At 44.1% G+C, this 26,370-nt stretch overlaps 1 protein-coding gene across 1 annotated transcript; it reads right to left on the minus strand.

Annotated features, from left to right (window-relative positions):
* Nucleotides 1–26,022, minus strand: LOC139294630 (cationic amino acid transporter 2-like). The gene is made up of 15 exons (XM_070916552.1): nucleotides 25,935–26,022; nucleotides 25,710–25,815; nucleotides 22,956–23,007; nucleotides 9,183–9,296; nucleotides 8,170–8,515; nucleotides 6,269–6,424; nucleotides 6,011–6,176; nucleotides 4,679–4,815; nucleotides 4,207–4,429; nucleotides 2,981–3,117; nucleotides 1,478–1,580; nucleotides 1,270–1,394; nucleotides 916–1,082; nucleotides 235–343; nucleotides 1–113 (listed from the first exon to the last, which is right to left on the minus strand). Exons 1-15 carry the CDS (start codon nucleotides 26,020–26,022, stop codon nucleotides 1–3), a joined length of 2,142 nt encoding a protein of 713 aa, XP_070772653.1.
* Nucleotides 26,023–26,370: the final 348 nt, after the last annotated feature.

Consider the following 26,370-nt stretch of genomic DNA (forward strand, 5'->3'; position numbering starts at 1 on the left):
TCATGCAGCAACATCACGGTCTATATGAACAACATTTAGCTGGGCGCGAGCCTCTCGGAGCCTTCGCTTTTGGACACTGTGACGAACCCCGTAGCCAAAGTAGATGATCAGGCCTGGGGAAGGAGTTGTGAGGCTATTTAGATTACATATCACGAACAATCCTGGAAGTTATAAAAGAGAGACATTCCACATCAAGCGGCTTATTTAGGGAAGCTGCAACCAGCGTGTCTTTACCTACTGCCATCCAGACAGCGTAGCTGATCCAAGTTTCTCCTCCCAGCTGAACCATCAGGTAGGTGTTGATGAAGATGCTTAAAACTGGAATAGCAGGTAGAAAGGGGACCTACGAAAGCACATGAGGCCATGGCTCGTTCCGCATGTTGAATAGTTAGACATATCGGGAATCACAGTTATTTGCCATCTTGCCGAGAGTCGGACGAGATTGATTGAGTCAATCTCATACCTGTATGCTAAAGCAAGCAGCAGGTCAGCTGAGCTTTGCACAAAAGACTGAAAACAAGGAAAAACAACTAGCTTGACTCTGCCTAAAAAAGGTAACCCACTTAAACAGCACCTCTAATGCTCACTAATTAACATCAATATAACTTCATAATTACCCAACAAACCTCTGAATATGGCAGTTTGTGAAGACAGCGGGTCATAAAAGTTTTAAAAAAGGAGATTTTTTTTTTTGCAAATGAAAAGTTGTATGATTCGGACAGCTGTCATTCAGTGTGGGTTTAACCTGGGATGGCCACGTTGCGTCTTTGCCATAAACTTTCTGTGCCCTGCAACAGCCCCTTAGTAACTAACTGACCCGCCCCCGCAAGATATCCCTATTGGAACTGTAAATCTCTCAGGATGCATGAAATCCTGCCCACCACCGCCGCCATCATCATCATCCCTCCAGTTTACCATGAAAGTAGCTTTCGTTGTGCTCTGCGGCTGTCTCCAGATGATAACAACGGCGAGGACCAGCGTCAGCATGAGGACAGAGACGAGCAGCACGCTCCACAACTCTCGTCGGCGGAGGGAATGCACAGCCTCGGACAGCAGCACGCTTAAAACGATCACCAGGAACACTGGGGGAGGGAATCGGAGCGGTCGGCACCCACATTTCTGATGTGTGAGACGTTTTTTTTTTTTTTTTTGTGCATTTATGTTTGAATAAATCTAGAAAACGGCACTGTTGACAAATCATACTTCTAAAATCTGAAATGAAGTATGGTTGAGAGGTGACAAAAGAACAACGATGGAGGGATTACTTACAGATAACAATGGTGACTATGTTGACATTTTTAGAGGTGCGGTGGGTGGGTCTAGAGGCAGGCCTCAACAGCCCCATAACAGTAAACGGTTCTGGTCTGTGGACGAAACCGGTGTCTTCTTTGTACCTTTGAGGAAAAAAACCGAAAAGATAGAACTTTCACATGTCTCAGTTGGTAAGATAAATCTAGTCACTCTCAAGTGTACGTACCGTAATGTGAGAATACAGACTGCAACGAGAGTGTAGGCAAAGATGGTCCCGATTGAACTCATGTCCACCAGAGCCTTCAAGTCAAACAACAGGACCATGAAAGCTGCAAAGACATCCAAACATGCGTTACTGACTAGGGCCGGAGTAAAACCTCTTACTGCCGAGATATTTTCTTTTCATGAGCAAGACTCAAATATCTACGCTTGTGAGAAACAAATATGTCCAAAAAAATATAATAGAGTAAAAGGAGGCATGCAGAGCTTTGAGAACTATCTATCCCATGGCAGAGCAGCATCAAATTAGACAATTCTGGAAAACCCTCGATTACATTTAGTTCCATTTTTTATTTCTGTCCAATGGCAATGTTTTTTTTTTTAAGTTATTTCTTTTTACAGTATCTGTGCATAGCATCTACAGTATACTTAAGGTTAGGGAGAGATTGTGGTTATGGCAAATAAATAATGGTTAAGGTAGTTAGGCAATGAAGACAGTTAACATGAGGTGATGACTGCGGTGTCTCCCACATGAAAGTCCCACCTTGACCTGCCCATTGTCCTAACAGTCCATTACCGTGAAACCCCAATCGTCTGAGAAATGTCCCGTTAACACCCAAATACACTCTCTCCTGCAGCTGTTAGTTCAGTTTCAAGCCATTTTACTGTCACAAACAAATTTCCAATGTCAGAATAAAATCATGAGATTTACTTCATCTCGGATGTTCCGATAAAATCAAGCTTTTATACCGAGGAGCAAGACATGGCGCCTGAGTTTTTGTCTGACAGAAATGTTTCTGAGGAACGTGCCTACAGATCACATGTGTGCACTACTCCCTGCCTGTGGACTGCCTGCATCACGACCCAAACATTCCCTGATCGGAGCACAGAAGTCCATAATGGGCTTCTGGTTGAATCTCTGTTTCGTGATAGCTTGTTCATTTGTTGAGTCCAAGAAAGCTTCTTCTGTTTTGTTGCATTAGAAAGAGACAGGTGGGTGCTCACGAGACCAGACCAGAGCCCTCCAGGAAAAATAAATAAATAAATAATCTGGACCAGAGGCGACGACAACAACTACTACTCCTACTAATAATAGCGACTTCAAAAGGCAACTCATTGATGCCTTTAATTACCAGTCTTAATATTTTTAATAAAAGGTTTCTTTATCAAGTGAAGTACACCCATCTGTTTTTCTGCAGGGAGAGTGTGTATTTTCAGAGCAATGGGCATTTGTTTTTGGGATAACGGGCTGTTGGACAAATTGGACATTTTTTGGACTATTGGGATTTCAGAGTAATGGGCCGTTGTAACAATGGCATGGCACCACCTCCGACCCTTACTTTCTGCATTGGCACTGGAGGTAAACCATGGAGGTGCAGAATGGTCCAATGTGAACATAATTCCAAGGGAATGCAGGTCTAAAACTTCTGTATACTAATTGCAAGCCAGAGGCTTATCCAAATCCTTATCTGGGACCCTGTAGATCCAGGTATAACGGAGACAGGCTTACCAGCCACCGCTCCTGAACACAGTGTGGCTAAGACAGGACTTTGCCTGGAGCTCATGTAACGGAGCGGCTTGAAAAGCAGGCCGTCTCTCGCCATGGCAAAGAGCACTCTTGGCATTGGAAACATGACTCCCAGGAGACTGTGGAAGAACAACAGGAGAGCTTGCCAACAGCAACTGGGTTAGACATTCACTTCCATACGACATATGCTCTAAATTTCAAAAATCAACGGGTTTTACACATGGTTTTAATGAAAAGATGCTGTTGGTTTCACTGTAGGAAACATAGGGTCCAGCGTTTTTGGAGCTTGATCCATACTTGGGACTAAACGTCAGGAGAACTTGGCCGTGCTGCTTTGATTTGGACCCCCCCCCCCCAATTTGTCTCCAATCTAAACCACTGAAGTACTGCTTAAAGTTTACTTTGTTGTACAGCATCACTCACCAGTTGGGCTGGTATACATGACCATTTTATGTTACGTCTATATTTCCAAGTGTGGAAATTTCAGGTCATTACCTCTCATTGCATTTCAGGGACTGCCAAACCAAAAAGTCATGTAACATGGCTAGCTTTATCAAACTTCAGCCATTTTATTTTATTTTAAATCACCTGACTATTGAGACCTCTCTCTAGCCCAACTTTCATTCACTGATCAAACATTACTAAACACCCCTCTTCTACCAGAGGCAGCGTATCGATGCTCCCAAGGTCCTATGTTCCTCAGCTCAGTATCCTCTTAATATGACACATTAAGGAGACCTTTGAAAGGGTTTTATGTTCACAGCATTGTTTTTTTCTCCCCTTAGGTCAAATGTTCAATGTAGGTTTCCCTTCATCAATATGTCAAAAAAAACACCCACCTACAACTTATAGCCTACTGATAAATACTCCTTGAAACCTCAAATTTGCGGGCATGGAAGTTTTCTTCACTTAAGACATTGATGGGCCGTAGTGGCTGAACAGATTTATCATTCATACTGCATTTTAAACATCCATCTCCCTTTGTTCTTATACTATTTAAACTCTGAAGATAGCCCTTACCAATCTCTTACTATTTTAGTTTATACCAAAAGACAAACATGCTCAAAACTCAGCACAAGGCTAGACCTGTGAACATAGGACCTTGGGAACATAGTGATGAGCCCCTCCCAGAACGGTAGGTCTACCACATTGAGTTGCCGACTTGACACTCTCCTGAAAGCCTCACCTAGAGGACCGTAGACCAGTACCTTGTTGAGAGAGCACAGAGGGATCCTACAGCCACAGCATACTTGGCGGGCTCCCAGCCAACATATTCAAAGGCCACAGGTAGAGGGCTGTGGGTGTCGAGCAGATAGTAGGGCATCATAAGTGTCAGAGCAGCTGACACGCCAAAGTAGGCGAAGAAGCAGATGAGCAGGGACGTCACGATTCCGAGAGGTATAGCTTTCTGTGGGTTCTGCACCTCCTCCCCTGAAAGAGCAGGTCCATTAGCTTCCTTCTTCCAACCTATCTGGGACAATACTACTACAGACATGAAATATTTGCAAAACGCATTTGAAATGCTTTGGTACAAACAATGGTTTACGTCCTTGGTAATTTAAACACAAACACAGTAAAGTAGCTTGTTCACGTGTGCCTATTCATCTGAAGACATCATCCTACTGTCAAAGTCAATTCAACAAAATGTGTTCTACTCACACTTGACCTGCTCAACGGTACCTGTTGTTGCAATGCAGTCAAATCCAACAAAAGCGTAAAAGCAAGTGGCTGCTCCTGCTAATGTACCGTCAAAGCCAAAGGGGAAGAAGCCACCAACACCAAAGTCATCCGTTTCATTTCTTGTCAATGTGAAGTTCCTGTACAAAGACAAAGATTACCTTTATCGATTGCTTTCATTCCGAGCGTAAATTGTCACATAAATTCTAAGATCCCAATAGGATCTCGTCATGCACATGCGCTGCATTTCATTTGTTACGGTTTTGACTTGTCTGCCTCAGAGACTTCTGCTGCCACCACAATATAAAAACAGGAACAATGTGTGTTTCCCTCAAAAATTACTTTTGAAAAACTCAATGCCAACTTGTCTTTCCAGAATCGGTCTTGGTTATCCTCAATAATTCATAGACTCCATTACATTTGGAGCCTTTCTAATATCAAACGTGTAAAATAAAAAGTTCATATTAATGGATTTTGTCACATTATTCTTTGTCTTCCATTTGGGGGATAATCATGCTCTACGTTTTGGAACTACTGTTCCCATAATTTGGGGGCTTCGGGAGGCACACAGGAAGTGTAATGTTATCATTCAGTAAGTTAGCTGTAAGCTAAGTAGAGTTGAAGGGGGGGGGGGGGCATACAGTTTGAAAACTCCTGTCCTAAGTAATTATGAAAGACACATTGTTTTCAGCTTTTTTTCAAATGTATTTTTCTCAAATACATTCGAAAGGCAGACAGCTCAACACTTGCCCAAAATACCCCCAAAACAAGCCAATAACGAAATATCAGCATGGCTAGATGCTAGATGTCCAAACCTTTGGACTGAATCAGACCCTCCATAACCTGTGCATTTATGAGAGTCCTGATCTGTAAGGGACAAGGATAAACAGAACTGGCCCAAAATGAGACCCAAGGAAAGTTCGACCCCGTCCAAAATGTGGTTGATACAAACAAAATCTAAATAGAGACCAACAACATCAACACTGGCAGCAGCGTGATGCTCCACCTGCAGTGGTTGTAAACTGTGGCAATATATGTAATTTTCCCAGAATTCACACTCTCCTACTATGATTATGATGCACCACGCGATCAGGGCTGACATCAAGTCTGCTTGGATCCAATAACAGCAATAAAACCAATTAGAATGAATATAATTTGGACCTGGCCCGACTCTCGACCCAAGTCGGGTCTTCTTTCAGTGGACGCTTAAAGACCTCTACTAGATGTAGGTGAGACAATTTTTGTTTATAATTTAGACGGGCTGACCCTTTTACTACATAACTGAATGATAATAATGTGAATCCAAAATTAGCATAACTGTAAAAACAGATATACTCCATGTGTCGAGTTGTATTCAGGATAGTTTCCTGACTGATGCGCCAGTTGTTGATGTCTCCTTTTATGAAGCCAGCGATGATGATAAAAACCAATACAGCTACATTCACTGCAGTAAAAACAGTATTCAGGACCGCTGACTCCTTCACGCCATATGCAAGAATCCCTGAAATTAAAAGAAAAAAAAGGTGTGAAATTGAAGAATATTTGTCATCGTCTGTCTATTCTTAAATTCCACATCAAATTAAAGAATTTTACCAGCGAGCAGCATAATCAGCCCAGCAGCAAAGAAGTCTGGGTATGGAGCCAAGCCAGGCGAGTCCATCGGTGTATGTTTTCCCAGGGTTTCAGCAATAACGTTGTCTATCAGGTCATCAAAGGTCCCGGTCCAGGCTTTCGCTACGCTAGATGTTCCTGAGAAGAAAAAAAAAAGTATACAGACATTTTGATTAGACGTTTCTAAAACCAGACAGATATATATGACATGAACGCAGCATTAGGCAATGTGCTGAAAATTTGCCCAATTCAGCACATTGTCTAATGCTGCGTTCATGTCATATGGGATGGATGGTAGAGATGGTAAAAATTCCCATGTTAGTGACTCGCGTGCACTCACGTTATGATGCTCGTATGATTACAGAGTTGGTTTGACAATATAAAACATATCCAATAAATTTGGGTGTAGATTGTCTTTGGCGGATGTGAAGCGTCCATATTCTTGCGTTTTTCAGGCACTTCCATGTTATTAAGTGCCAATCAGAGCTTCCAGAAAAATCCAAATTTCCCCGTCGCAGTTACGACTTGGACATTGTCACGAACGCCATTTACAAGCCAGAAACTCGTACTTACGGTCCCATTGGTTTAAAGAAATACAACCAAGCCAATCGTCTTGGGCGGCGGTCAGCCCAGGATGCAGCGATGGTGCCCTTGCAAGACGATGACACGCAGATAGTGGAAGGGGAGGAGAATTCCAACTGAAATAGTCCAATGGCGGACTCATCCCAACAGCCTACATCCTGTGAATCAGACTAACACTTCATAAACCACCAATAATTGATTGTTTGGCCTCTTAGGGGCAGAGCAACAACCTGTAAACACAACTGTGACATTATCTACCCTTACGGAGTTGACATTGCACACTGGTTAAGCATCAGTATTCATTTAAAGTCATGTTTATGGCCACATGTCCAACATTTCCCTTTCAGCTCTGTTTGCCCCTTAACTGCTGAGCTTAGTTGTGGGCCGTGAAAACCAAACCACTGAGTTGAACGATGCTAAAATGCCCCGTAGGGCTGTGTGGAACTGCAGAGTTGGTGATAATTTTATGAGATTGTAACTACCAGCGACTTCTTTTACATTAGATGGGTTCATTTGATGCATTTTCTTTAAATATAAAAAAAATACTGACTAGTGCATCTTTAACTGGAGGTGAGCTGAGTTTTCTTATGGCTGATAACACTTCAGCATTGGAATTACAAAGCAAACGTCCCAACACAAGCTATTCCACGTTCCCAGTCAAGACAATTAGATAAATAATCCATGCAATCACCACCCCAAGCGTTTGGGCCAGTGCTTTTCACAGTCATGACCACATACTGGGGCACCCACTCTGGGTCACCGGATGTAGGTTGCTGGGACTATTTCAGTCGTCATTCTCCACCCCTTCCGCTAACTGCTCGTTTACTGTTTTCAAAGTCTGTGGTTTTTAAACGGGCCCAGTGAGCTTCTTCAAAGCTGAAGTATAGGTAGGCTTCACCTCTGGGACACCGATGATCAAGTTATGTCCTGTTTAAAAAGTAAACGTTCACATAGTCCACATACGTTGTTTACTAGTTTATGTGCCATTTTCTTTAGCCAGGATTTAACCATTTTAATACCAGGGCTCGCCTCCCCACATGCAAATGTTCCACCAAACAAGTTCCTCCCCCAGACATTATTTTGCACTGTCACGGCATCCTGGGCTCAGTGCTCAGTCAAGGCGATCGTGATTGGTTTAAAGAAAACAATCAAGGGTCAGGGTTACGCAGGACTATGTGACTACGTTTTTTTTTTTAAAGTAGACTAACTTATATTGGTCTGTACCACTTCTGCATTTCACACGTTAATCAATTCACCTCCAGAGAACACACGGCTTCCATTTTATTGTGCGTTTAGCTTACCAATGATGTAGGACAGCAGCAGGTTCCAGCCAGTCACAAATGCCCACACCTCTCCTACAGTCACGTAACTATAAAGGTAAGCTGAGCCCGTCTTAGGGATCCGGGCTCCAAACTCGGCGTAACACAACCCAGCAAAGACTGAAGCCACCGCTGCGACCAGGAAGGAGATGATGAGGCTGGGGCCGGCCACTTCCCTGGCCACCTCTCCTGACAGCACATAGACACCAGCTCCAAGTGTGCTGCCGACGCCCAGACCCACCAGGTCCAAGGTGGTCAGGCATCGGCGAAAGCTGGACTCCTCACCTTCTGGCTCCATGGGCTTCTTGCGCGTCAGGGTCCGGATGAACTGAAACGCTTTGGCACAAGATTCTCTGAGGTGAGCAGTGCTGCCATAAAATCAGAACATGAGAATGTATCAGCGTAAAGAAACAGCAAAGAACATTTAAAAAACATTACTGAGGAAGTATAAGTAACATAACGCTGTACTTGGCCTTAAAAATACATGTCACTTGCACTTTGGTGGGGAAACCTGGGTAAAATAATACCTCATCTTAATTAACACCTCAGTATGTGAACCACGAGATACATACTTTGAGATACAAAAAGGCCTCAGCGTACCGTTGACCAAAGCTCAGCAACATAACGCGTGATGCTGATGTGAAGATACATTACCTGCAAGCCATTTCCAAACCGGTGTGTTCAGACTTCGGTTAGCCTTGAGCATAGAAATCAGCTTGTGTCTGCTGCTGCTGTTGCTGCTGCTGGTGTATACTCCTTTCTTCCTCCAGCCGGCGGACTGCCACCAGCCCCGCTGCCTGGTGCGGGTGCACACCAGATATCAATTTAGGCAATCAGTGCACTGAGGTGGAGGCCTTCTGACTGACATCATTTGCCTCTTCTGCACATCAGTGTATGTTTAACGTGCAGTGCGTGAGGAATTCTATTGCCATTCCCAATTATTGCATTATTGCACTAAATGACAGAGCAGGCACGCTCAATATTCGTTAAATCACAGATATTATGATGGAACATGGATATTGTGCAGGGCTCTGGCTTGTTTGCGTTTCTTTAAACCACTCACAATCTTCTTGGGCGGTACTAAGCCCAGGGCCCTTGCAAAATAGTGCCTGAGGGGAGGAACTTGTTTTGGTGTGCACATGGGGAGGCGAGACCTGGCATTAAAATGGTCAAATCCCTGCTGAAGAAAATGCCACATAAAATAGTAAACGACGTATGAAGACGATGTGATTTTACAATGTTTACTGTTAAAAAGGACGAACATAACTTGATCATTGGTGTCCTAGAGGTTAAGCCTACCTATACTTTGAAACCACCGATGGCCCAAATCTTTGTCATTGCCATTTTTGGCGTGCTGGAAACCACACAAATTCTGCCAAAGTCAATTTCAGTACTGTGTAAAATTTAAGGACTTTTAAATTTCAGGCTTAGATATTCGCTTTACACTTTTACTTTACTTTTAAACCCCATTTCCATGTAGTCGGTTCACCTGTTTTGGGTGCCTCAGATAGTATATAGGATATAGATCAGATACACATATGGCTAAGTGTAAATGAAAGTATATTATTGAACCTCGATTTTTGTCTGTATACACGACATACATTACTATGTAGATTTTAAAGCAGCCCAGTGTGCGTTGAAATAACAATAAATCTTTACCTGAAAACATCCAACGGTTGTTTAAAATGAGAGAAAGTGTGACGTGAAAAGCAAAAAAGCTGAGGACTAACATAAAAAAAGTATTGCACTTCATTTGAAGGGGTGAAATTAAGGTAACAGTTAGCGAATGGTCAATTGTTTGTGTAATTACTCACAGGCAGAAATACATTTACAATTTCAGTTTACTCAGTGCGGCACAAAAATGATGTCATTGTGGTGCCTGGAAAGAAATGTATCAAAGGAACACATCTTTTTCCCCAAAGCATGGAAATGGCAGTGAGGCGACATTTTTTTTGTGTGTTTTTTTTAAGGGACCATGTACAATATTGAATATAAATCTTACCATTTGATGTATTGCACAAGAGTTTGCTTCAAGCTAACGCAGTCCCTCGGTACTTCGCAATTTAAACATACAGAGAGTAACACCACTAAACTATAGCAAGTGGGAGTGCCGACAGCCTTGAAAACAACCTGTCAGCCTTGTGACTGAACATAAACAGTGGTTGGAAGTCCATTTTACCAGAAATCCTATTGGGAGCCTTACAGTAGTGCATTTGTCAAAAGACAAAGACCTTCGCTTTTGGTTTAGTTTACCCCGTGGAGGACTTCACTGCTGGCCTCCTTGCCCAACGGCACGCCAGACAGAGGCCCTGTATCAACTGCCCACCCGTGGTGCCCAATTTTCCACCATGCTACTTAACTTAAACTTAATACGTGATGATATGTCAAAGTTGTTGTCAGAACTTGTTTCCGCTGCAAAGTGGACAACATTTTTTTTAATTTACTTTTGTAGGTTTCAACTAGGTGCAAATAAAATCAGGGACTACCAGGGAAACAACAAAGCCTTGTGTCGTAGGGGTGGCAACACATTAAACATGGCACACAGTGTAAAGGTAACAGTGGAATCTCGCAGCCGTAAACTGGACCGCGACAACAACAGAAACCAGAACTGAAAGCACTAGAGAGCAACTTCAACAAGAAACCAAATGAAAAGTGTGTTTGTGCTGAACACTAATCTCTATGAACAGATAGCTGCAGAGGAATGCAGAATTTGTAGGCAAGGGACAAGATTCTGGTTTCTGTATAGGTAAACAGTCTGTATGGACAGCAAAAGAGGCGCACTGCGTTGCCCAAAATGCAATGGGATCCGGTGGCGTTCTCCCCTTGGGTCTCGGATCCTTGGATCTGGATATTCGACCTCCACGAGGCTCAGTCTCACCTCTCGTCTCTTTCTTCCCTTGTGTGAATGACTTCCCTGTCTCCTCTCACTCTGTATGAATGGCGCGCCTGGGTATGGCCTCTTGGTTGTATGTGTAGTCCGTCCTGTTTCCAGGTCTCCATGTTGGGAGTCTTCTGGCTCCGGTCCTGTCTGTCTGGAAGTTGCTTGGTGTCCCCCCCCGAATCCATTCTTCTTCAACAAAGAAAAAGGGAAACTAAAGCTGCTGCTGCACTTTATTCGTTTTTCTAAAATTAAACACTTTATTTTAAGATGCACAATTTTCCAAACGCCATTTTATTTATTTTCTCCATTTTATTTTGAAATGCAGCCCTTCTTTTACTCAATGAGAGAAGAACATTATACACATCTACAGTATTATATATCTGTATAGTTCAATGTTAAGTGACAATAAATATTGTCACAATGTTTTTGAATTGTACTTTCTTTATTTGATTTGACAGTCAGTTGTTGATTACATGCAGACGTTGATACAACTACTCGGCTACTTCAATATATATCACACTAAATCACAACGCAAGTTAGACATTATGATGTTCCGGACCTTTGCTTGAGGACACTTTCTCTAACTGGACCTCTTTGAATTTTAGTTGAATACCCCTGTATTATATTGTGCCCGTATTGCTTTACATACAGCATATGTGAGCATTTAGGGATAAAATTCCCAACGTAACATCATGTCCTTGTACTGTTGGAGAATATACAACAGGCAGCAGAATTCTCTGATGAATGACCAAAATTGATGAGAAAATGTATTGGTGGATACACTAGGGAGGGGAGTGAGCGAGCGTCCCTCGAGAAATGTCTTGCACAACATTGTGACGTAAGACAATTCTAGCCTGTAATACCCACCTTATGTCACAAGATGGCAGCACGGGTATTGAGGATAAACGCATGCCTCCGTCCGAACCCCCCCCCCCTCCTCTCATGTCTCAATCGATGACATAATCCCACTGCCAATGAGAAGGAGGGGAATTCTGTTTGAAATCGAGGAAGATGGAGAAGACATTTTGAACATTGAAAAGGTTTCACTTTGCCAATGACGTGTTCATTCCATCGAATTAAATTCCACGTTTCACTCTTTGGCTCCAATATCTCATCAAATAATCCTCAATTCATTTTGTAAAACATTGTGGATAATTCAGTGATGGCTCTCTCTCTCTCCCCCCCCCCCCCCCCCCCCCCCCCCTCCCTCCCTCTGCTTCTTGCTCTGGGGTGTGTGAGGAATGCCCTTGCCTTGCACCAACTATTAATTATTCAGCCGGCTAAATTAATATGCACATTGAGACTATAAAGCCACCTACAAATAAATATGATCACTCTCTACAGCACTCACATCCCTCATTGGTGTGTGTGTGTGTAAGCAGTCGTAGTAATGGTGTGGATGGCAGGAAGCCAGCAGTGTGTGTGGTCTGGGAATCAATGCTGTTTGTCATTGCTGTCATCGTCGTCACACCTATGTGTGTGTGTGTGTGTGTGCAGTGTAAGCTTGACACATCAGAAGTTGAGGCTGGTCACCATGGAAACCCCCTACCCAGAAATTGTTTCTGGGTAGGGGGAAATAAAAGAGTGTCCCGGGTGAGGCGTCGCCCCACTTACCCAACAGGCCGGAGACCCTGTGCTGCTCCGCTAATGTACGCTAATGATAAAGGGACGCGCTCCCCGCACAGGCAGGGTTACTGATGATATGGACCTTTCCTTAAAATTAGCCAGGCACCTTCAGTCCCTTCTGGGGTGATTCATGAGACGCAGTTTGATTGGTTCCATATTTACTGCAACGCTGATTAGCGCGACACTGATTGTTAATAGAAAGCACTTAAGCCGATTTTGATTTATTAAAAGCAGCATGTTGATCAAATTTCACACCAGCAAGGCGCGCAGGTTTTTTTCTGCTTCCTGATAGAAATGCCAGGATGCTGACAGGAAAATGGCTGTACTATTATCACCATAGTATATTGGCAACCTGCTGTTGTGGATGTAACTGAGTTGCTATTCATTTGAGACTAAATCTGGCAATTTAGGAGAGAGAATAACATTCAAACACCAACGAATATGAAGACAAGTGGGATTATCTTATCTTAAAGCGTTCACGACTCACAACTCGAGAACTGCTGGTACTGCAGCCCTGTCGGATGATATGATATTGGGTGTGGCCTTGTTTCTTTAAACGGATGGCTGTTTACCTTTGGACGACCCCCAGCCACTGTTTTCTATACATCTTCACGTACTGCTCAGTTACGCTGCATGCTGTATAGAGTTATCGGAGATCCGACACAAGGGCCAAGTGATTAGATATGCCTTAATCACTAACAAATCAACTGCAACATCGCCACGCGTGGCTCTGGCACTCCAGGGAGCTTTATAGATAGGACGCCTCCTCCTTTCTAATTAAGACAGCTCTTTCACTTCCCTTATTCCTACTACATTACCCTGTCAGAGGCCACTCACTGCCTAATCCTGCATCCTGAGTAATGGCTGAAAAGGTGTCGGGCGTTAAAAATGTCAAGGCATTCGTTTGGCATCGCGTGGCGGCCGATGCAGCCCATTAAAAACTCATTTCTGAAATGTGACATTTGTGGGGAAGGGGGGTGGGGGCGCGCACTGAGAGGGCGAGATATGTTTCACTGCTATTAACACAGTCAACGCAGCCCAATTATCTGCTCTGTCTTCATTTGGATGGGGGCACATAAGAAGGCTGAAAGACAAAGAAAAGCAGGAGGGGATCTGGGGGCTGGCTGGAACCAAATAAAGCCACAGAGAGCAGATTATCGTTGCTCTCTTATTATCTTTCTGAGTGCTGCTACTCATTAATTTTGATTGCATTTTTTATTGCATGAAGAAAAAAGAAAAAAAACATGACTGAAACAACTCAAACATAATGCTACCATCTTTCAGATCCACCATCATAGTACATGGATTAACACACCCAAATTCCACGGAATGCAATACTGCCACTAGCCAGGTTTCCTTCCAAATGGACTTCAATCCACAGACATTTCGGAATGCTTCTTTTTGAAGCCTGACGGTGACATTGTTGGTTCAACAACCTGCCCCGTTCTTTCTTGGATTTTCCGTCGACAGACTTGACTGTAGCTCTTTCGTGCTCTTTCCTCTTGTGTTCAGCTGTGTTCTGAGTCTCAATTTAGCGGCTTGATCCTTTGACAAAGCCTGTCCCGTTTCGAAGACTCATCCGGCTGAGAAATGCAGCCCGCTTTTTCCTGAATTTGAAAGGTCCCAAATTCATTGTGTGCTGGCCAATTGTTTAACGGAGTGGTGGATTCTCAAAATATCACGTGGTCATCTCGTACTCAACCAGGTATTTGCGTTCAAGTCATCGGTCACTGGATAAGACATTGCATGAACTAGCTTAATGAAAGTAGCTACTGCAAGGCGTAGATCTTGTTAACAGCATGGATGTTGTGAATCACAGGGTGAAGTCCTTTGCTCGGGTTCCTTTAATTTGCTATTGAATACCCATTAAGTAGCCTGTAATTTATGTGGACTGTGCAGCGGCGCCTTCCTTTACACTTCTTGTCATTTTATTGCACAAATCTGCTGACCTACGTTCATGTGTTTAAAAGGACCATTTTTGAAAGTTTCTGGTGAGCTCTGAGAAAATTGTCTCAAATCAGCTGTTGGAAGTCTTGATCAGTAATAATATTTTTGAGAAATTTCAGTCAGGCCACATTATCAAACAGCACGATATTGCATTTCATTGCTTCGCAGATGACACTCTGCTGTACTTCGCCTCCCATCTGAATTAGCTTAATTATCTGCATAATTGCCCAGGTGTGGTTAAGGATTAGATGGCTGAATATTTCCTTCAGTTTAACACCTGAGGGGAGGAGAGTTCATAACCCCCACTGACATTATGCTGCTGTCTGTCCATTGGTCCTGTAGATTTATGACGGGACAGCCTGATGTCCTTTAGGCTTAGAACCCACTACAACCTTCATATGACAACTTATACTACAAAAAGAAAGAATTAAAAAAAATACTAAATGAAAATGCAATTTAATCAAAGGTTTTCTGCTGCTATAGTTAATAAAGCCAATGTGCCAACATTCAGCAATGGCAAACGCTTTTCTGCATCACTGTATTGATAATCATGTCGCTTTGTGGTTTGATCAACTGATATGATTTGTTATTGCATTCTTCTACCGTGTGCATTGCTTTATTAGGTTTTAAAAGGTTTCTTCATTCTGCATTAGTTTCCATTCATGACGATAAAGCTTGAATTTAATTGTTATGACTGTTGAAAACTGTAACACAGCGCTGACTGTAATGTTTGCAACAGTTTGGGGCTTACACACAATATATTAATATGCAAGTCTCCCCATTTTCTATCCATCAGCCGTGGTGATGTTATTGCTCTGGAATCACTGCAGTGTGACAGGGATTAACAACACGGAAATGGTTTCATAATACCAACAACAACACATTTCATTCATTGTTATGTGTGTGTGTGTGTGTGTGTGTGTGTAGCTGACCCCCTTGTGCTTTGTGCCTGATGACATCATGTCACCAAGAAGACTCGCCCAGTCTGCTGCCAGGCATTACGGTGGCCGTTTCTATGCCGCCCCTTTCTCGTCCCCTAAAATACACACACACACACACACACACCCACATACGCAACGATAAACGCAAATGCTCATGCTAAAATGCTTCATGTAATATGGAAATGCTGCGCCTCTCACTCGCATGTCATGTGTATGTAGGGCACATGGTGTCACAGCATTCGAGCAAATGTTCTGATGGCTTTGGGCTCGAATCCAGCAGCAGACCATGCATGTTGACCAAAACACACACACACACACACACTGTAGTGTTCCGGCGTTAGCCAAACAAACAGGCTTTGGTGCGGTTGGAACAGATGGACCAGTAAGCATACGGCCAGGTCAGTGAAAGCCCCAGACAGAATGTAAACTCGGCTGAACCAGAATTACCAGAGGCCTGTTTAGAGGCAATTTACCGATCTGGTGGTTTATACTCCAGTTCATTTTTTTTTTTATATAGTGCAGCAGTGTTGTGGATAGTTTGGGCCTCAGTAACAGTATGTCCCAGTTTGTACTTGTAGCCCTGAATTTTGAGGATGAAAACATAGTTCTTATTGGAAATATTGATTCAATTTAACTGTAAAGCCCATTTGTTTGAAAGGTTAACACACATACCATACCAGGTCTTGACCCTGTGGTATATTACACATTATTCTATTCTCAAATAAGGAGAACAAGATACACTGATACAGATGTCAGCTAAAGCTACACCACATTTTGGGAAACACGCTTAGGGCCTGTGTCCACCAACCACTGAGTGTCTTTTCTGCGCTGAGTGCCGGACGTTTGGCGTTTTTAATTGTAGCCGTCGCCGAGAGACCCAGACGTCCAATCGCAGCGGAGGAGGGGCGGGACAGATGCCGCAAAGGCCAGCTCAGATGTTTCCTCGCCCCCAAAAAGTCACGAGAAACCCGACAGGCCGGCGGGCCCCTCCTCTCAAATTCAGCTTGTGCACGTGTGTGTCTTTGCGTTGATTCGCACTGGGCAGCGCAAATTGACCAGGGAGCACCTTCCCATTGACTTTGTATGCGGTCACGCTGCCGAGACGTTGTGTCTGAGCACCCAGTCAGACTTCATAGCAAAGCAACTTGTCTCTGCATAGTTTGCCTCATGAACACTCACGTGGAAGGCAATTCAGTGAGTACATAATAATCCGAAACACTGCTTCAGACCTGACCAGACACATTTTTCAGTTAAGATTTGGAGTAGATTGGGCTTTTATTTTGAAATGACTACCAATTAGATGAGTGCACCATTTTGAGTTTTAAGTAACTATTCATGAGCAGAGAATAGCTGTTCTGAAGGTTTTGGATTATTAAAATAATATCAAAATGAAATGTTTATGCTTTTCTTGAGTTGTAACTGAAGCAAGAGTATGTATAGTAATGCCATTGTTAAAGGCTAGTGAGTGATTTGTCAATACCTATACTACTACCCATAAGGCTGTGGCCTGCTCTCTGCCTGGTCCCACTTTGTAACTAGGCTGTAACGTGGCAATGGCAGTGAACGAGGTTAAAAATATCTGACTCAATCTGGGTCACAACAGTCGTTTTTAGGGACGGATCCAAAACTGCTTGTGCTCCAACACCAGCGTGCACCTTCAGAAGTCGCCAACTGTCCTCCTCGCGAAGACACGCTCGCTCCTCCTGCTTGGCTCAAAGTTGTGGGTTTGTCTTAACCATGATAAAAATAAATAACAGACTAAGGAGCTGTGAGTACAGAGAAGATGAGATCTGAGCTTTCTCAGGACTTTCTTTCTTTATTTCTTTTGTTTTTTCTTTCCGTCTGCCTCGCTGTCTGATTCTTTTCTTGTGGGTGTATGTGTGTCCCCCTTAGCCTAAATGATGTGTTTGCAGTGCTAACTATGAGGAATGAGGGGTGTTAAGGCTCCCTCATCAAATTCAATACCCTCATCCTGGAGTTTTTAATGGTTCTCTAAAATTCAGATCATCCCACAATTTTTCTAGCTCATTACTTTTCTATGTCAACCTCTGGCCCGTGCAGCATTCCCCCCTGCTGCTTAAAATGCAATTCAGATGAGAATATCCGCCTCTTTAAAAGGAATAGTTCAACATTTTAGGAAATATGCGCATTCACTTTGTTTGATACATCTCTCAGATTTGTGCGTTACGCACCGGGGCAGGATGGTGATTAGCCTAGCTTAGCATAATGCTATGTTAAGCTAATGTTTGCCAAGAAATAGCTACAGTGCAGCAACGTCACTCCCCATGAGAAATGTTACGTTTCCGTGTGAGTATGGGTTAAAAAAACGGAACACAACATGTTAATTAGTGAGCTTTATTAAAAAGGTGCTGGTAGGTGAGAATTTGAGTCAGGCTAGGTGTTTCCCCTGCCTCCAGTCTTAATGCTAAGCTAGGCTAATCCCTTCCTAACTCCAGCTCTGTACTGAACACACAGACATGAAATTCTCATTCAGAAACAAAGTGAACAAGCATGTTTTCCAAAATGTTGAACTGTCCCTTAAATGGCAATTCCACAATCTTTGCACTTTTGGGGGACATTAACTGTTTCTGAGGCATTAAGCCAAAAGCATAACTTCTGAAACTGTGTCATGAAATTGTGAAGTAATGCCTTCATTTTATTAATTTCGGATAATGACATGCAGCCTTTTTGGATGATGTTCGTCTATGACGAGTGCGTAAACTTTGACAGGAACTACAGTATCTTTCCCAAGATAAGATAGAGGTTGCATTTATTCAACAAGCATAGGAGGCAGCCTGGTGAGGGTTTTGGCAGTGGACCTGGATCTGTGCTACCCAAAACAGACAGCAGGGGTTATGGAAAGATTCCCCCAGGATCATTCTTAAAAAAATACTCGGATATGGGATTATCCAGGTTTCTGAAACAAGGTTTTTGTATATGAAAAGACAGAACTGGTATACTCCAAATCCCCAGTACCGGGATAGCGTGACAGGGATTTTTCATTATTTTCTAAACTGAACGATTAAAAAAAAAAAAAAATTGCACCACCTGTTGTACTTTCCTTGTGTCGGATCCCTGAGGTTCACGTGACAGTGATTGGGAGGCAGAAGCTCCACCTCGCTGTGTGACCAGCAAACCTGTCTAGTAAGAAAAGCCAGTATGACGATGAACCCCGCGACCTGCCGAACTACTTTCTTTTTCTACTTTATATATAGGAACATGTTATTGGTAACTGACGGGAGCACAGAGACAAGGATACTGCAGCAGGAAGAGAATGTTACGTTAGACGAGCCATAAAGCCGGAACTCCAAATCAGGTCACGGAATCTGATGGGCCACAGCAGGGTTTTGCAGGGAACAGCATCTCAAGACCCCCTGATTTACAGATTGAAAACTGAATGGCAGTCACTGGACTAACAGTCACAGGGAGATTGTATATTTTCAGAGCACCGGGCATTCGTTTTCAGGATAAAAGGCTGTCGGACAAACGGGCTTTCGGTCCATTGGGACATTTTTCGGACTGTTGGGGTTTCGGAGCAATGGGCTGTCCCCAAATGGTGAAAACGTACCTGTGGTGTTAAAACACTGACTCAGAAAAATCGAAATGGGCAATTTTGTTTCATTGCACCATCCATCTCCACTTCATCTGTGTTTTGTAATTTCTGTATCATACGGTTACATACAGTTTTTTGTTTTTTGTACTTGGGGAATATCTGCTCCATCTCTCTTTTTGAACCCTCTGCAATGAATAAGTGTTGGCTGGTTTAAAAAGGGATTATGTTTTTTTCAGAAAAGCAGCCATTTGATTTATTATTGTGTTGGACATAGAGGATCAGAATACTTGTGCATGGATCAGAGTCGATAGATTGGACAAAAAAAAAATGTATTTAAGTATCTAAGATAGATGTTTTTTTCTCCCAAAGAAACCAAAGGTGTTAGCTGCTGCTGAAAATCAAAGCAACTAATCCTTGCCCTTCTGACTCCTAATTTGGCGTTAATATTGTGGAAGTCGTGGGTCAAGTGTACCTGGAAAATGAAAGCTCACAACAACGCAGTGTTTGCAGTTACGGGAGAGTGAATACAACGCGGCTACAGTGTGGAGGCCCATTCCCACCGGTAAAAATAATAATGCTGTCTCATGTCTCATCTAACTCCCCTCCAGAACGCAGATAAGCACATTTACCAAAATGATCAGACACTCCCTTGTAACATTGTGAGCCTTTTTGGAAATGTATGTCTTCAATAGAGCTAGCCCCGGGAAACAAATCTGAAGCCCCCCCCCCGTTCAGACAGATTTCCGTCCGACCTTCCATCACGACCATTTATCTAATATAGGGTGGGTTTGATACTGACACTGATGAGTGGAGCGCCGTTGAGGCATGAAAACACAACCAAGATGGCTGCCGCTATGTTTTGTGCGCTTTGGTTGTAGGTCTATCCGAATCGGAAGCCAGCCGAGAGACTCAGGGACTTGTCGATAATGAGGGGAGGAAAAAAAAAAAAAAGAGCAGGACACTAAACTTACCCTATAACCTGAGAAGTTGCTATTATGTCATCGAGTTAGCTCACGACTTCGGCGCCTTGTCAGCATACGTCAGAACTCATTACACCCGTAAGCTCCCACTGAAACGATGTGGATCTCCATGCATCAGCGACTTGTGTATACTGTGCATGCGTGTGTGTGTGTGTGTGTGTGTGTGTGTGTGTGTTGGCTTGAGGGGCACTTAACATTCTGAAGCGAAGTCAAGCATGGCACTGAGTGACTTGGGAAGGGGGTGATCATGACAAACTGTGCCGTTCAACTGCTGCGGCTGCTCATGGGTCAGTCATGCAGAGAGGAAGGGAGACGTGTGATATTTAGCAGAGAGGACGCGCTTTAGTTTTTTTCTTTAAATAAAGTCTGCCACGGAGCGCTCAGAACCGCTTGCACAAAATGGATGCGCGATCAACCCGCGGACGCATTAACGCGTGTCCATTTAAGAGCCATCCGTCGGCCCGTCCACATCCGCCCATCTGGGCTGACCGGGCAAGCTGTATACACATACACGTTCCTTCAATTTCCTCTATGAGCTTGTCTTTCCTCCTTCCTTCCTGTCCGGCCTCTTTCCCCTCCATCACTCGTTTCCACTCTGTTCCAGGGAGGACCCCCCTCCCCCTCACTCCCATTCGTCCTGTCACGCTCCTGTCCACGGTGTCAGGGGAGGCAAGGATGCTACGAAAATAATCTTCCAAATGAGCGAGGCGTGTCTTGAGGCGTTGCGGAGACACCTTGCCATTTTCCTCACCTCTAATATGAGCTCTGCTCTGTTCTTCTCACGCAATCACCCCCTCCCCCGTGAAGCCATTGATGCGATTCGATTCAACTTTATTGCCATTGCACAATGAGTGCAAGTAGAAAGCCCCTCTTAGCTCAGAGTAACAGTTTGACTTCTGACGCTTTCACTTATGCCCCGGATGCCCCCCCACTACCACAGTGCTACATAGTGAGAACGCTAATGCTAATGACCTGCTGGAAACTCGAGGCCTAGCCATATTCATAACAGGTGCCCCTGATGAGGAGATCAAGTCCACCTGGAGGGTCACCTGAACGCATGCCTCAATGTACTCAAAGAAATCGGACCTTTTGTACGAAGGAGTTAATGCCACAGATGTGATTACATTTTTTTTTTCTTTAATTTCTCTTCTTCTTGTGTTTTTAAATGCTTTCCGAATCCTCAAACTTTGGGATTACTTCCAGGTTTTCTTTAAACGTGAAAATATTTTCAATGTGGTCTCAGGCTTTCGGACCCCACTGCATATGTGTCAGTCTTGGAGCAATGTACAGGCGAGCCAAGTATATACCGGGACGATGTTGGAGCGCCAGCATTCACGCTATTTCAAATTCACGGGAGCGCTGGGGGAAAAAAAAAAAACCCACTGAGGCCAGCTCAATTTTGATTTGTCTGCGTCTTATTTACTGCGCAAACCAAAGGGAGACGGCGGGAGGGGGGGGGGGCGGATGTCCGGAGAGCCAGGAATGCTTCTGGGCCCAGGTGAACGTAATCAACAGACGACCCTCCCTGTGTGAGTTTGTAATTAGCAGGTTTGAGATGGAAGTAACACGATGTTGAAGCGCGGTGGGGGGTTTGATTTAAGAATAGCAACAGAACCACGCACGGCGAATTTTAGGCTGCTTCTGTTGTTGACTGGGCTTGAATTGAATTGACAAGCTTTGGGGTTCTGCGACAGCTTCCCGGGTAAATCCCAGGCCTGATGCCATCATCCACCGTGTGCTACTGTTTTGCTGTTTTGCCTGCGGCGGGTTAGGGAGGGTGGGCTCATACCTCTAATTAACCCACCTCCACAGCCGGGGTAGTAATCCCAGCCACATCAATCAAGGCCTAATTGGTCTAAACCTGCTGAAAATGCAGCGTTAACTTATGAATGATTCCCCGGGGGGGGGGGGGGGGGGGCTGGTGCTATAAAATGCAAACAGTGTGAGAAGGTAAATGGGGTTTTAACATGGAGGTTAGTGAAGGCCTCGGATGGCTAGTGCGTGACTTGCAGTGTGTGGCACTTTACAGTGTATTCTGTAATGTAACAGTGATTCAGATTTAGGCCATTGTTGTGTGTATTTCAGCTAATTAGATTCACGTCATTGCAGCGAGCACATTTTGGATAATCCGCTCCAAATGCGATTTGTCAGGAGTGAATTATCCATGTGTTTTGTTCTGTTTTTTTTAAATACATAATTACTTAGTACCTAATTGACTGCTGGGGTGACGTGTTGGACAGCGCTCTCCACCACCACCGTCAACGCAAGAAACAAGGGAATTCCTCTCGGAAGAATCATGTGTCATCCCTCCAGTGGGGTTCAGACGGGGGGGGGGGCACGGCCATGGTGGAGCTTTTTGTTGTTGTTGTTTTTTTTTCCCCTTTTAAAAATCCAACTGTGAAGTTTCATACTCAGTCTTGATTCCTGTCCCCGTAAGCCACGGCAGGAAAATTGAAGCAGCGAAATGGAATTCGGCCGCCATTCACTGTGTTATTTGCATTTGCGCTCTTCCTACTGTGACATGTCAAAATGTCCTCCGTGAAAAAGGACTGTCAAGCTGAGAGAAGTCTAATCGGGCAAAATAAGCAACACCTGCGGGGACCACTTGTGTGTACCACTCTGCATTGCTGCGTTTGAGGCACAAAGGAAATTCATAAGTTCCCATCGCTGGAGTGTTCTTCCAAAAAAAACAATTTGGGTTGTTTTTGTCACAGTAAAAAAAGTAACCCCCCCCCCCCCCCCGCAGTGCTCACACAGCCACAGCTGATGCACTTTGCCTCTCAAGGCCCATTTTGCTGTTGGTGGTGTATTTTACTGCCGTGGATACCGGCCAAACGTACTGCACGTGAGGCGATGTCGTGTCGAGATATTTCTAGCAGCGCACACTGCAGGCTGACAGCAGAAGAAGAAAAAGAAAATTACATGGATTTAGAATCAACCTCTCGAAATCAAAAGCAAGGGCCTATTTCAAGATCCACGATATTTCACCGACACTCAACTGGGCTGGGAAAAATCCACCGTTGGAGAAACTCTGCCACAATACAAAGCATGGTGTGTTTCAAGGCCTTTTTTTGTGCTCGAACGGCTGAGTTGAGTCCTAATATTTTAATCGAATTGGTGTGTGTATCACAGCAACGGGTTGCCATTTGAGGTGGGAGGATCGATACCTTACCAATACTGAGTCTTACTTTGAGGATTTCTTCTCTGTTCTCTGCTGCTGTTGCGTGCATGTGCGCAGCGATGACGTTGGTTCAGAGTTTGCTATTTGCTCAATAGGCATTTCACTACTTGTTAAAACGATGACTGCTGTCGCTGAGCTATGACATACGTTCACGTCGACACAGTATGAATTCTAGCACCATCATCAAGTCAAAGTTTCAGTTTGTCCCACGCTTTGCTTCATGATCAAATATCTGCAAAACGAATGACATATGCTTCAACTGTACTAAGCGTTTAATGCTAACCCTAACCCTCAGCTGTACTTAGCGTTTAATGCTAACCCTAAACCTCAGCTATACTTTGCGTTTATTGCTAACCCTCAGCTGTACTTTGTGTTTAATGCTAATCCTAACCCTAAACCCTCAGCTGTACTTTGTGTTTCACGCTAACCCTAACCCTAAACCCTCAGCTGTATTTTGTGTTTTATGCTATTTTGCATGTTAGCAAATGTTAGTATGGTAACATGCTAAACTAAGATGGTCACCCTGATAAATATTGAACCAGCCAAGCGTCAGCGTAATATAACAATGTCATTGCAGACATGTTAGCATGCATTTCTTCTTGTTTGAGAAATGTTTGATAAAAACTACAGTGCCCAGCTGTTTTAGTAAATTACTGAGCCTTTTTTTCAAAAATGGGACTCAAAGTTTGTGAATTGATTTTAAAGGTTTATGTCTCCCAAGTGGTAGCGAGTGAGCTTGGGGCTGAAAACCACGGACCTGATGCCCAGCTGCAGCAGCAGTCCAACTGCGTCTTGATGTGATGCAGCGACTCCGAGCACGGAAGTTGGTTTGATCCCGAGGCCCCCCCCCCCCCCATGTTGTTGGTTCTGGTCATTTCATGGGATTTGTTAAAAGGAAAAATATAGAATACTGCCAACCTCATCCTTTAATTCTTGTTTTGGCTGTTCTTTCTCAAGGATATGTTTAGCAGCACCATGTTAAGAAAAGGCAGTATACACTTTATGGTTTATATATAAAGAAAAAAAAAAGGAAAAAATGAAGGTAGAGAATTTGACACCATGGCAGTTAAGGAGATGGATCAAAGCAAATTCCAGCAATTTAAAGTAATCAATCAACATCAACTTGGCACGCTGATGACTTATAGCAAAGTAAGGTGTTTCAACACAGCTGTCTCAGCCCCATGATGAATCCCACGGTGCATCATTCTCAGAGGGACTAGGGCCTTCACACTAATTCTTCTCAGCCACGTTGCCATCTGACGCTTCCTCATTTGGCAAGCGAACCTCGCCAAAGGATCCTCATCGTGTGTCTATACTTAGTTTGGAAGCTGCTCAGTGTGACACTAAAGGTGCAATTGCAGACACACAGGTGCATAACAGCCTGCTGATGTAGAATGAGTGCGCGAGAGTCAGTAGATTTCTGCATGTGAGGGAAAGATGGACTCATGGGGCCAAATGTATGAACCATGCGTACACGCAAAAAGGGCCAAGCCTTAATTTTGTTCCATCTTAAATATGTTTGTCACTATGCAGTACAAAAACTATGCTGCTAGTGACCTTTATATGAATAAAGATCACTATCCAATATATAAAGGCTGCAGCCGTGCGTACTGGCTGTGCCAAATGATACAATGGCTGCTTTGGCATTGCTGGAAGATACTGCTATTACGTAATTTAGGCGGGAACGAGTATTCAGAGGCCATACTGATTTTCTGGCCCATGATGATGACTGGCTAATGTGCCGCTATCGATTTTCCAAGAGCTTGGAGTTGTGTGCTGAACTGGGGCCTGTCTTGGAATGGCACTTGCGGAGAAACCATGCCATCCCCGTCCATCTACAGGCATTGACAATAGTCGGGGGGTTTCAGCGGGAGCTTGCGGACAGATCAGGGCTATCCCACTCTGCCCTGAGCCGGGCCGCACCTATGGTGGTGGGTGGCATAATTTCTTTGAGTAATAGATACATCAGGTTCCCTCACACAACAGCAGCTGAACGGGCCAACACCAAAATGCAATTTGCAGCTATGTCCGGTTTTCCGAATGTCGAATCGGTGCTATCGACTGCGCACATGTTGCAATAAGGACATTTGCCTACGTTCATCAGGAACATTTTCGCTCCGTCGATGTCCAGATCATTTGTGATGCGCAAGTGATGCTAACAAATGTGGTTTACCAAGTGGCCTGGGTCAAGCCACTATTCATTTGTACTGTCTCAAAGCCTTGTGGGGAGGGAGACTTCGAGCTAGAGCAGTAGCCAGATGGATGGCTTCTGGGTGGTGGTTTTATACCCTCAAGTGACAATGGGTATGCATTGAAGCCATGGCTACTTACGGCTATTTACAAACCCCAAAGTGCACAACAGACGCGCTATAATGTGGTGCAGGTGAGGGGAGGAATGCAGTCCCTGTCCCACCTGAACGGCGAACGCGACTCCAAGCACGAAAGGGGGTTCGATCTCATGTCGATGGAGGCCGGCACCTTGCATGGCAGCTTGGCCTCCATCGGTGTGTTAATGAGATCTGATCTGTAAAGCACTTTGGGAACCGTTAAGGTTGAAGAGCGCTATATAAGTGAAGACCATTTACAAACTAGTCTTGTTTTATTGCAAGTCCATTAAGATTCAAACCGGGCGACTTACCAAGTTCCATCTGGGCAGGTGCATCTGTGTCTCGGAACTCATCTGGCACAAAGCCACTAATGGCAGTGTGGCCCAGGATGGCAGCCATGCTAGAGACCTTGCTGCAGTTTGAAGCCATTGATAGTACATTGTGGGAACGGTCAGAAGGCTCATACATGTGCGATCAGACGTATGTGGGGTTTTTATACATCTGACAACAAGGCTGCTTTTGTATGTACACAGGTTTCTACACCTAGTTTTATACCTTTGGCCCCTGGTGGGTCAATGCGGTCGCTTTGCACGTTGCGTGTAAGACACAAATAAGGAATGTGTCGGACAAAGAGGTCCCCTCTCCTTTGACCTTGGTCACACTGCTCCCACGGGTGAATGAAAGCATGCGACTAGAAGAAGCATCTCAGCAAAGCGCCAATCAGAGAGAAAGATGGAGGACAGGGAA

Source organism: Enoplosus armatus, chromosome 12 (genome assembly GCF_043641665.1).
Source record: "Enoplosus armatus isolate fEnoArm2 chromosome 12, fEnoArm2.hap1, whole genome shotgun sequence".
NCBI classification, from domain to species: Eukaryota; Metazoa; Chordata; class Actinopteri; order Centrarchiformes; family Enoplosidae; genus Enoplosus; species Enoplosus armatus.

What these genes read in the sequence shown, in the direction of transcription:
- LOC139294630 (XM_070916552.1), bottom strand. Translation starts at nt 26,022, where the DNA reads ATGGCTGCCATCCTGGGCCACACTGCCATTAGTGGCTTTGTGCCAGAT. An exon ending in ACCTGCCCAGATGGAACTTG is followed by an intron (nt 25,816 to 25,934) that starts GTAAGTCGCCCG and finishes TTTACAGATCAG; the next exon opens with ATCTCATTAACACACCGATG. An exon ending in CAACGAAAGCTACTTTCATG is followed by an intron (nt 344 to 915) that starts GTAAACTGGAGG and finishes GTGCTTTCGTAG; the next exon opens with GTCCCCTTTCTACCTGCTAT.